The sequence below is a fragment of the Oxyura jamaicensis genome, chromosome 1, assembly GCF_011077185.1.
Source record: "Oxyura jamaicensis isolate SHBP4307 breed ruddy duck chromosome 1, BPBGC_Ojam_1.0, whole genome shotgun sequence".
Lineage (NCBI taxonomy): Eukaryota > Metazoa > Chordata > Aves > Anseriformes > Anatidae > Oxyura > Oxyura jamaicensis.
Window position 1 is genome coordinate 139,549,470 of NC_048893.1, and position 12,589 is coordinate 139,562,058.

General features: G+C 37.5%; 1 protein-coding gene across 1 annotated transcript in view; it reads left to right on the plus strand.

The window, feature by feature from the left end:
- The window catches only part of MRPS9 (mitochondrial ribosomal protein S9), a 30,574-nt gene extending 22,914 nt beyond the window's left edge, over nucleotides 1–7,660 (plus strand). The window contains exons 7-11 of the mRNA XM_035316765.1: nucleotides 638–713; nucleotides 2,881–3,049; nucleotides 4,715–4,823; nucleotides 5,983–6,152; nucleotides 7,456–7,660. Of these exons, the coding sequence (XP_035172656.1) occupies nucleotides 638–713; nucleotides 2,881–3,049; nucleotides 4,715–4,823; nucleotides 5,983–6,152; nucleotides 7,456–7,547 (616 nt within the window). The 3' untranslated portion in view covers nucleotides 7,548–7,660. The remainder of the gene's footprint in view (nucleotides 1–637; nucleotides 714–2,880; nucleotides 3,050–4,714; nucleotides 4,824–5,982; nucleotides 6,153–7,455) is intronic.
- Nucleotides 7,661–12,589: the final 4,929 nt, after the last annotated feature.

A 12,589-nucleotide genomic window follows, 5' to 3' on the forward strand; every position in this document is an offset into this window, starting at 1 on the left:
AGACTTACTTCATGCTTCTTTTTTTCTTTGTGTTAACATCTCTGTTTGAGGCTGTTTTCTTAATTTCTGCTGTTTCTATCGTTGGTTCAGTTTCTGTACTGAGCAGATCGAGATTATATAGTAGATAAAATACAGTATGGTTGTTATTGCTGCATTAGTACCTTGACCATACTTACCACTAGTGGAGTTTGGTATTGAACTAAAAAATTCAAGACCACGGGCAAAATTTTGTTGCTTTAGATTTTTTTTACATCCTGCCTTTTGATTTATTTCTTTGTTGCTAATAAACCAAACACTTCCTAGCAGCAAATTTTTCAAACTAAGTTTTAAGCTGAGGAGAAGATAGATTACTCTTGCAAGAGTAATCTTGCTCAATATCAGACTTCAATAATAAGAATATTGTGTAAGTGAAATACATAATTTTAATTTGGTAAATTCAGTACGTGACGTTACCATTCCTTTCAAAAGATCTTTTAAAATCAGTGTAGGCCTTTTTGTATTTACTATGGGAATGTGATCTGTATTCATTTGTGATGGAAAATATATTTCTGAGCGAAGACTGTATATGTGGTCCTTTGTGATGTAACTCTAATTGCATGGTTAATTAAAGGGAGAATATATGTGATATTTTAAACAGGAACCTGGTTGGCAGCAGATGGCTGACTAAGACGGAATTGGAAGAAATGTTGTTAGAAAAACTGTCAGATGATGATGTAAGTAATTAATCCTTCTAATCTTAAGGAGGCTTGTGTCTTAAAAACATGGACTCTGCATTTTTGGATACTGTAAAGGCATTACATAGAGGCAGGTGCTCTTCAAAAGAACTTTCTTCCCATAAAATGCATATGCTTGTAGCACTACCACATTATTTTCCTCTTGTCTTTTCCCTGTGTCCCTTTTTTATCTAGCATAGTACAGAACAATTAAGCGTTTCCCATTGTTGATAATATTAGTTCACTTTTTCTTCTGGTTGCATTGTGAGGCCTTGTCTCTTTTCATCTAATTGTGTTAACAGAAGTGGAGCATAGTGACAGTTTATAATACAAATAAATAGTCACTTATTCTAATTACAGATGAAAAACGGCTAGAACCTCTGCTCTTTATTTTTGAGAAAGGGTGAATGTTCAAGATGGGGAAACATGATGGATTTGTGTAGTGGTAAATCTGTACAGAGTGTTTGACTAAATCTTAAGGACACGATAGTGATAGAAAAGTCACAGAGAAGGATGTTCACAAATAAGGATTCCTTTTCTTAGTGATTGGGTACAGAATCAAATATCAGAAACAAGATATAAAGCTACATAGATCTGTGGTCTCATCTGGGATAGCTCTTTAAACATTCTCCTTGGTATGATGTATGGGAGGAGAGAAGAAGATTTTTGTAGTTTTGCCAGTATCAGCAGGCTGTATCAGTATCGAGATTTGGAGTACTTTACATGCTTCTCTGGGAATAAGACTATCAAGCCTGATAGTCATCCACTTTTCTTACTCAGAGTTTTTTTCCTGCAATCCCCTAAATAGCATTAGGTTTTGTAACAGCAGGTTCAGTCTGTGTGACCAACTTAGGTTTTCTTCTGGAAGTTGAAGCTTGAATATGATAGTACCAGAGAATGTAACAGTGAGTATTCAAAGTATTATTTTTTTTTTTTTCACCTAGAAACAGTGCTAAATCTCTTTTGTCCTGTGGACGATATCATTACAAAATAGCATGGCAGCAGCAAATGTACCCTCTGCTCATTTGTCATCAAGACGAGTAACATGTCATGGCTTCTTGTCTGTGAATAAAGTAGAAAGGTCTTTGGCAGGTTTATGTCCATAAGTGTAAGTTAGAAGCTGCTGTTGTAAGTTCTCCATCCCTATCTAACCAGGGGATTTCAGCTGTCTTGCTCCTCGGGGATTGCAGATCTGTGTCAGGTCGTTAGATAGAAGTAGCTTTTTGAGTGATGTCAGAGTTCCAGGAGCTATTGCTAAATTATCAAGAAAATGTATTTTGTGCAGAAACTTCTGGAAACAGAAGAGAAAACACTTTTCATAACAACCGGTAAGTTAAGAAAACTTCAAAAATGAAGACGTGATATCTATATGAAAAATCTGTTTTAAAAGATGGCATACCTTTACATCCTGTGAGCTAGCTATCTGGTACTCCTGCCAGGAACACTTCATAACAGGACATCCCAGTTTTTAGCACAAATGGGTTAACACAGTGGTGTTTACTCTTTAATCACATGTTGAAGAACTTCGGAGGGGGTGTAAGGGGGAAGGAGAACCACACAGTAGCGAAGGATAATTTATTTCAAGAGGTTGCCCTTTAAGTCAAGTATCTCTTGAATTTTTAAATAGCTTGATTGTTCGGTTTAAAGGAAATCATAAACATTAAAGCAACTCAGCTTGAACAGCCGAAGATAGATAGATAGGTATTTCCTGTATATATTATGAAATATAATCATTTAAGAGGCTCGGTTTAGTGAAATAAAATTATTTCCAAGTCAATGAATATGCTGACTTACTGAAAGCGAGGCAAAATTCTCTTCCCTTTGCCATTTCAATGACAACAAAAGAATGAAGACCCCCTCAATGTTTTCTTTCTAAAAGCAAGATGAACTTCATTCTAATACAATAATCCTGTGTTACAAAGGGGTTCGTGGTTATACTTTGAATTAAAGCTTCATTGTTGCCTGAAGAAAGAACCAGGTATCTTTAGTCACAGAGCAAATGATGCATCTGCATGCTGTTCTTAAATCAGCATGTAGGTGCAAAAGTGTCATCTTGTCAGAAATCATCAATAAAAGTGAAGTAGGAAAGATTAAGTACATAAAAATAGAAAGTTTTAGCAAATGCAATTACACTTGCATCCTTTAATGAAGTTCTTGTTGTCTACAGTATTCAAGATTTATTCAGCTCTTACAAAAATTGGTGACGTTGCCATGTGGTAACATCGAGGAGAATTATATAAAAAAGTTTTCCAGAGAAGTCTCTGCGCAATTGCAAAAAGTTGTTATTGAGCCCTTGAAGCATGATGAGAGAGGAGTGGCCTTCAGCACTGGTGAAGGTAATCATTTCAAGTTGGTTGGTAACGATGCAGAATTTTTTTCCTCTTCCCACTGATTTCTGTATAATATTCATGTATGTACAACACAGTTTCATTATTTCTTCTTGTATGCTGCTGTGTGTATTGGATGTATAATTGTTAATTATGTTTTGACATACTAAGCTATGATCCAGCTTGGTTTAACAAAGTCAGTTTTTGGCACAGTCTGTCAACTATTAGTTCTGATACAGTACTATCTGCGTAGAGAGGACCTCATTGTGCTGTACATTGTACAAAAAAAAAAGACTGTTCTGAAAAGCTGACTGAACGTAAAGGATGGGGAAGTGGGGGATCCCAAACACTTCTGGAGAATTCCCTAGATGTAACAGTGTTTGTGCGTAGTATGAAAGTGGTGCGCTTAGACCACTAAGTAGCCTTTATCGTAACTTTTATAGGTAATTCAGGAAATGAGAATTGTGAAGATGCAAATAACAAATAGGGCATTTCAGTATCTATAAACAGCTGAGAAAATTTTCAAAGAATTTGAAAATTCTTAAATTTTCAGACAAGTTGATGAGCTAACATTATGTGACAGAGACAGGATTCAGTCACTGGTACTGAGACAGAGGGGATATTAGAGAGAAGCCATGAGGGCCTGTGCATCTTCTAAATACAGATGGCTTACATTTTCAGTGAAGTGACACATAGTGGAAGAATGATAGGATATGAGTGACTAGGAAAACTAATGTATCAAAAACATGGGTAGGAAAATCTGAAGATTCTTCCTGGACAAAGCACGTGCAAGTCTGTGTTTGCATATGCACACTTCATGCTGTATGTTTAAGAGGGGCATGTATTCTTAAGCAGCAGGTGGAGGATAATAAGAATGAAAGTCTCAGAGAACTTGAGGAGCAAGCAAATGGCTGGTGAGCCCTGTTCTCGTTTTAGTATCATCTTGAAGTCAGCCCAGTGAGATGTGAAAGAGTCAAACTGGGATTTAATCCCCTGTGATTTTCAACAGTATCTTCAGAATAGTAGTTGCTGAAATTTGATAAACATGCAACCCATCTTAAGAAAAGCCATCTTTATAGGTTCAAGAACAGTCTTGTTTGTGTCCCTTCACCCCTCTTAATTAAGCAAAATGTCTAATTTGTTTCATTATCACGACTGCTTCCTTATTGCCACAGAAGATTGGTCATAGGCTGTCATGTTCTAACTTGAAGCTTATGTGTTTACAGAATTGACTTGCAACTAGTAATATCTGAGGAAACAATGCTAAATGATGCGTAAGCATTATTTATATCAGCATAGTTAGTGTTAACCTTTTCCATGTGAATATTCTTAAACTTCTGTAGCTTTGTATGATTTTTATCAAGTCTTTAATACTAAAGACTTTGAAGCTGTGTTTATGGTAAATATAAGTGTTCAACATTCTGTTTATTTTCACATGCTGTGACCTCACCGGGTCTAGGAGGTGTCCTGACCTTCTTAATAGTATTGATTAAAATGTATCAAAACCTGGCTGTTCACCGTCTCTATTTACTTGCTTCCCCTGTTTTTTTATTATTACGTTAGCTTCCAAAAACAAACACCTGGTATTGTTTAAAGATCAGCTTAACATCTTAAGTATTTGAAATTTTGTAGAATATTGAAGGCACGTAACAGATTGCTTTTAATTCCTTTAAGGTGAAAGAAAAACTTCAAGAGCTACTGTAATAGTTTATGACAACGGGACTGGAAAAATTACAGTGAATGGAATAGATATTTTACATTACTTCCCAGTGCTGCAGGACAGGTGAGAGCACTATGAAAGGCTGTATTCTTAATGTACTGAAAATATGCCACTAAAAGTCATGCTATACTACTATTTTTGGTGCTGTATTCCACACAGTTTATACTGTTCTTTTTTTCCTGACTATTTTATGAAAATTAGTCCTGCCTCTCCTCCTAGGTTCCAGGAGTGAGTAGTGTAAGAACTAATAGGTAAGCCTTGCTCTGTTTCTTCTTTTTCCCTTTCTGCAGGGATGCAGAAACCAAGAACACAGGCCATTTGGATAATTCAAATTTTGCTTTCTTTAAAAAGGACTAGAAGTTTTATTTGAACAAAAAATAATAAAAGGTGTCAAACTTCCTGAGAGACTTGTGAATTGTATTCATATGTAATTACTCTGTCATACAGTAATGAGAAGAAGCAAACAAAGCAAGACACTTCATAGGCAGCTTCAAATTTTGAAGATGTGCGATTTGCTGTACAGAAGACTTCTCAAAAGGGATGGAGTGCTTTCTTTGTCGACCTTATGTGATTATTTTATGTTGTGGTTTCCAAGCTCAAGGATAGAGGGAGAGATCTCTCAGTCTTTAATATTCAGATCTTGGCAGCCATAGATAATTAGTGAGACAAAATTAATTGCAAAACTGATCTTCAAGTACTTACCATTGGCAGTTTGAAAATGATCCTTGCTAGTAATTTGCTTTTCATAAAATGGTTTAGGTTGGAAGCGACCTTAAAGCCCACCCAGTTCCAAACCCCCTGCCACAGGCAGGGACACCTCCCACTAGACCAGGTTGCTCCTGAGCCCCATCCAGCCTGGCCTTGAACACCTCCAGGGATGGGGCTCTTCCTTATAGCCTTGTATTTTTCCCTTATGTCTAATCTAAATTTACCCTCTTTTAGTTTAAAGCTATTACTCCTTGTCCTATCACTACGGTCCCTGATAGTCCCTCTCCTGCTTTTTCATAGACACCTTTTAGAAGGTCTTCCTGGAGCCTCTTCACTCCAGGCTGATGAAGAATATTTTAGTAGGATGTTAGCGATATAAATGCCTTCCTGGATCTCTGTCTGAAAGTTAACTATGTTTTTGTATACTATAATAGGAAAGGTACATAGTATAACCTTACATACAGATATATATATATATATATATAATTTTATTTATTTATTTTTTTGTTTTTAGAGAACAGTTGTTGTTCCCTTTCCAGTTTCTTGACAGAGTTGGAAAACATGACATGGTTTGCACTGTCTCTGGTGGAGGAAGGTCCTCGCAGGCTGGCGCAATACGTTTAGCCTCTGCAAAAGCCTTGAGGAGTTTTGTGACAGAAAAGGAGGTGGAATTTATGAGGCAAGGTAGGAATAGAAATCTTATTTCCATGTTTCTTAGTGTGTTTCTGGTAATTAGCTGAATTAATACAAGAATCATTAAGGATCAGTGCAAATTGAGCAGATAATCCGAGTGAAACCTTGTCTATTGTATGAATGGGATCTGAATGTAAAAATTGTTTTCAGTTTTTTTCCTAGCTTCTTCTGTGTACACTTTTAGATCATGTAAGCATTTTTTCATCAGTTCATGACCTCTGTTAGGTCAGTAAACCAGCTTATATTGCATCTACATAAAATCACAAAACATGCATGTATATTCACTATCAAATCTCCATCAGGTATTTGAGAGCAGTAGGGTACTAAATACTTTACTTTCATAGTTGTACCTTGTTCTTGTTTAAAAATATGTATTCTCAAACTTCAACACTGGAGTGTTAACTTTAAAGGGGTATTAATGAGTGTAAGCATACTACATGGAACTAGTCAGGCTGAAGGAGCGAGCTTCTTTTCTGTCTTGCTTTAGAGTTGACAATTTACCTAACCAAGATAGAACATATTTGGTGTTTCATTCTCTAGTATTTGATACCTCTCAGCGACTAGATGCTATACTGTTGTAGCAAATACGGCATTATGAACAGTGAGCTTTTAACTGTGTTCTTCCTGGACTAGCAGGGAATACCTGTGTGTATTACTTGCAGGACAGTTACTATTTTCCACTCTGTTTCCATCAATGAAGGTAAAGCTGTGTTCCTGCTAGTATTTTTGCAGTAAGTTTCTCTGGTTATAGTTCTTCAGTACTGACAAGTGTAACTTGCTGGGAATGCTCCTGCAAATTGGCATTTTAACTAATTTGGTATTTTTTAGGAGATCAATGTGATTCTGAACAGGTTTTGGACATGGCAAAATACGGTTTGGAGACCACTGTTGTAGAGTATACAGAGTCTTTCAAAAGTGGATTCATGCACCCCAGGAGTGCACAAGATCTATTGTGATGCAGGAAGAAAATACTAGAACTTCAGTAGTATATGTATATAATTTGTAAATTAATGAATATACATAATAGGGTTGCATGCTCAAAAATCTTTTACAGATAGGATTGTGCGATGAAAAAAGCTGAGACCACTGCTCTAAGGGCTCAAAGGTTCAAAATGTGGACCAAGTTCAATTACCAAATGAAAGTTGGAGGATCGGATTAAATTCCTTCTAGCTTGTTTTATGCTGGACTTTTCCCCTTGGCTGTCTTGAAACCCTCTATTGTCATGCACGCGTACTACTCCTATAATATCAACTAATAACAGTAAACAAATGAGTGTTTCTCTGTGTTTTGTAGCTGGGCTGCTAACAGTTGACCCACGTGTGAAGGAACGAAAAAAGCCTGGTCAAGAGGGAGCACGACGGAAGTTCACCTGGAAAAAGCGATAAATCTGAGTATTTAAAGAAAGGCAGAATGCTGCAAGAACTTGAAAGGATACACAATTATGTTTCAGAACAGTTGTATAAATATATTTAGTAATAAAGACTTCTTTCCATTATAACTACTATGTTTTTTTCTGTTTAAAAAGCATCTTTCTTTACATTTAAAATAATTGAAAATTTTTACATTTTGTTGGAATAATGCATTTTGAGTGCCAGCTTTCCTTCTTAGCTGTACTGAAGTCAGTAAAAATGTATGAAATTGGTGTTTTGTAACTTTTTGAAAAATTAGTATCTTTAGTGACTCAACTATCTAAATTCTGGACTTCATAGGCAGCTCCTAGACAAAACTCTGGAGAGTTTTGAAGTGTCTCCCTTTTTGTTTCACAGGTGTCCAAAGATAAGTGATAACTTCCAACCTAAGCTATGCTGGAGCTGAGAAACTAGTGAGAATGATACTGACAGTTATGGGGATGTTGACAGCGGAACAGTCACAGAGGCTAACCTTTGTCTGTGGAAACAGTTTTCTCCAGGATGCCTCCCTAGGGTTAAGTGGGGAGTGATTCAGAGCAAATATCTAATTTTAGGTGCTCTGAATCACCCTCTGGAGGAGTCAGCTTTTTCTTCTTCCCCCAAATGCAGAAAGAGCTGAAGGGGTTAGGCTGAAGTTAATCTTCTCCACCCTTTAAATCTCAAGGGGCCTGAACAAGGAGGCGTGTTCTGAATATGGCTAATGTGCAAAGATAGCATTGGACTCTTTGCCAAAAACAGTCATAACTTTTTTAAAATCAGAAGCAGGAGGTGATGGCAGTGCTGCCCACCTCCTCTCTATAATTGTAGCCCTTCAAAATAGATCAGCGGTTACAGCACTCCCCCAAAAGCGCAAAACTTTGGTTTATTTCCATCTTCCTTCCTGGGACAGAGGTCAAATACGTAGAGTTTCCAGGAAAAGCATAGCCTTTATCTTTCCCATAGGAACTGGGCTACAGCAGAAAAGAACGTTTGGTTCCTAAAGCCTGGAGAAAGCAGACAAAAAGAAATACAGCTCGGTAGTTCTAGCAACAGGGCCCTTTCCAAGTTTCTCTAAGTGTGAGAACACAGCTCTGCCTCGTGTTTGTTGTAGCTTATCACAAAAATATTACACCTCAGAGGTACCAAAAGGTGCTAGCAGGCCACTGCAGCTGATAATAAATAGCTGTGAGTGATCTGTATGTGTCATTTTTTCCCAAGCGCAATTCAGGAGGTGGCAGGAAACACAAGGATCTCTTGGACTGAATAAAACAGAGCAGGTTAGAAACTGGGTTTCAACAGTCTGCATCCTTGACTGGTGAATTTCTGACTCTGCTTCCCCAGAATCCCTTGGTGGTTATTTTGAACTGTTATTGTTCTGTGTTGTTTCTCAAGAATACTCATAAAATTTAGGCAAGATTTCTCTATAAAGTCACTGATAGCTTCCTCATCACTAAGCTTGTTGATCTCAATCAAAAGTGTGACTTGTTCAAGTTGAATTTAACAAACAGCTGGGGCAATTTACCTGGCTCTTTGAAAAGCAAATGGGGGCTATATGAGACATGTTGTACACTATAGAAAATGGTTTAAGTAGCATTTCTGCTAATTTAAATTGCTAGTGTGTAGCGAGATAACTCTACATCGTGTTTCAATAAAAGCTGTGGCTATAATAAAAGCATTGACTAAATATCCATTTAGGTACATAGGGGTTGTTTTGATGTTCTTACATACCAGATCATGTACATAAGCATGTCAACTTAAATGAAGCACAGCAGTAGAATCAGATTATCAATCTGTTTTAATTTCTTGTTCCCCTCATCCTTTTGCAGTCTCATGTTGCAAACTACCCAACATGCGTGTGTGTGCCAGACATCTTCCTTCTTGTCTCCTTGTGCTTCCAGCTGTTTTGTCCAAGCAGTTCTCCCGGTTTAACAATGTTGCACCAGTTCTCCTTGAGTGGAGGTTGAAGCTTAGAATTCCTTGGGTAGACTTGCAAATGATGTCCTGTGGGATATGCTGTATGGGGGGAAGTACGAACCAGTTTTCGGGGATCTTTCAGTGGATGGTGTCACATCCCTCCACTCGTACTTAGCATTTAGAAAACTAGTTATTAAGAGCAGACTGCAATTCCACAGACATGGGAATAAGTTTTTTTTTTTTTTTTTTTATGAATACCAGCTTGGTAAGCTCTGTCTCCTATCTTGCAGTCACTCAACAGCATGGGCTAGTGGCACTTCTGATGTGTTCCTTGCACAGTGAGAAGTCCAAGTTACTGCAAAGGTTAGTGAGAGCAGTGCTCTTGAACACCTGTCTGTGACTGCATCCATACCAGGCTGGTCACGTTTCAACTCTGAACTGCTTGATTCAGTGTGGAGCAACTTAACTTGCCAGTAAGATTTCAGAAGACGTATCCTGAATGTGACAGATGCTTATACTTAAAACATTAAAATGTTTTCTGAATGCAGGCGTAATGAAGAAATAAGCCTTCTGTGCTTTCTGGTCAATGTACGTTGTGATTCATATGGACTTTTTTTTCCTTTCCATCATGTTGATGATTTGCTTTGAGGTAAGATACGGAAATTGGCTGCAAGACAAAGGAAATATATCAATGCAATTGATTTCTGGTAATTCTCACATCACCTTCTGGCTGGTGGTTTCCACAATAAAAAGGTATAAAGCTGTTTCTGTTTTGTATTAGTGCTGCTATTTTACCACAAGATGGAGCAGTTTGCAATCTAATGAAACTAGCTGTCTTCAAAAGTGGTACGTAGATACTTCGGAAAGAAATATGGATCTTCTCTATAAATACTTATTTTTGTAACAACAGATTAAGTGATTGGGTTTCTAAAGGGTAGATTCAGATTTTATTTCCAGGATTCTTCTTTTTCTTCTGGCAAGAGAATCAATTTTTAGTGAGAAATAGATGTGGGAGAATGCTAGTTTTCAGCAATCTAGTTTCAAATAATAACTAATACCTTCAAATGAGCATTTCAGATGTGATGCTAAGACATGCCGGTTGATGTGTGATCTCTGAAAACTCTGGAGTTCTGATCTTACTTTGGTATTGCATAGCAATAAACCTGATGCGTTTTGGAATCTGCTTAGGAGGGGCAGAGGGATTTTACAGTTCAGCTAACATCATAAGACCATTGAGAGAATTTGTTCTTAAAAAATAATTCAAAAAATGTTTCCTCAAAGCTTATGTTTAAGTCATTGTCCTGTCTCTTCTTCAAAGCCTGTAAGCAGTATAAAAACATGGAATAATACTTTTATTATTTCCTCTATAGATTTCTGGCTGAGAACAACGAACACAAAGAAATGATAGCGATTAAATTTGCTGTAGCAAAAAATCTGACACACATTAAACTAGTGTCATATTGGGTTGAGTATTTATCACAATTTCAAATGCAACACTTGAAAGTGACACTACACATCAGTCTCCCAGTCAGTCTAGTCATACCCAAACTGTTTCAAATGATGAACGTGGATGCTGTGTCCTAGCATTTGGTGTCTTACTGAATGTCCCAGGAATGTCCCAGTAGTCAAAGTTCAGTGGATGCCCCAATAACGTGTGTGAAAAATAGGCAGTGGTTGAAAAGTGAGATAAAATGGCTGCTTAGCTTCACTTCATTTAATGTTTATTTTCTTTGGGAAGTATTGGATGATGATGCATGATGTCCTATATGCATACTGTTTTCAGTCATCAGCAACAGAAAATCTTTGTTTTTTCATTTTCTTGGTTCAGTGTCAGAAGAGATCAGCCTAGATAGAAAAATGTGAAAAGACAGTTTTCTTTGTGAATGTTACAGATTCCATAAGGGATTAATTCAGCCCCTTTGATTTATCTATACTGCTGTTTTTCCTGGATGCTTGGATCTTTTAAAGAAATGTTTAAAAAATGAACGATATTTCTGAGCTAACAGAACTAAAAAGCAGTATGACTTTAGACAGTTAAATTCCTGTAAAGGTGCATACTGATTTCTGGCAATTTAAATAATATTTATTAGTTATGTACGTGACTAGTATGAGATTGCCAGTTTTGGCTAAGGAGAAAGAATTGGCAACGAAATCTGCGTTTCATCTGTACGACTAATTTCATAAAGTTCTTGCATGCATAGAAACTAATTTTTACAGTACTCTGTGACAGTTTCTGTAGGGAACTTCATGGGCTGGAGTTGGAAGCAAATGTGCTATTTAAGCACTGCTAGCACCCAATGGACATCAGCTGTAGCCTGCTGAACATCCGGCAAGCACCTGGATACAAATCCCTGCCCCTGTACCTGCCTGCATAAAGAGAACAGAGGTATGGCGCGAGAGAAGAACAAAACGTGGGAACGGATAGGTGATAATAAGGTTTAGGCTTCGTGTTGTTTAGCATCAACCCTCAACCGCTGTGTTCCGCTACAGAGGAAGTCTGTAGTTCAACGTCCTAAATCTTTAAGGCATTCAGGATGTGTGCTGTTTCTGCATCATTGCAAGGAATGCCATGTTTAGATGCTGACAATACTCACCTGATAAATGATGTGACTTAAATGGTGTGGCGTGTTTCACTATCCTGGGTCCTGAGCGCATCCTGGAAGCAATTGCAAGCAAAGAAGAAAACACACCAACACTTTCTTCTGAAAGTGCCATTTGTCCTGTGAGATCAACAAAAGCAAAATCTCCTCTGATCCAGGAGTGGTGCCCAGTGCCTCCCTGCCTAGTTGCACTTCCCCTTAGTAACTGCTGTTTCTCTTAAGGAAAGATGAGGCGCGATGATGCCAAGACAAAGATGATTACACCAGTAGTACCAGGACCGAAATGATTCAAAAAACTCAAGCCTGTTCTGTACAGGCCTTATTTCAGGTCCCAGAGTGGCCTTTCAGGATTTAGGTAGTACCTCTTGAACTATAACCTTATATCTTACATTTTGTAATGACAGGTAAAAAGGTGAATTTAAGCTTGTGGTTATGCAATAAACAGCTGCAATGCCTTCATCTATTCCTCTGGAAAATAATAAAAAAAGGATCTATTATTTAGTAAAAGTTCATCCACTAATTATT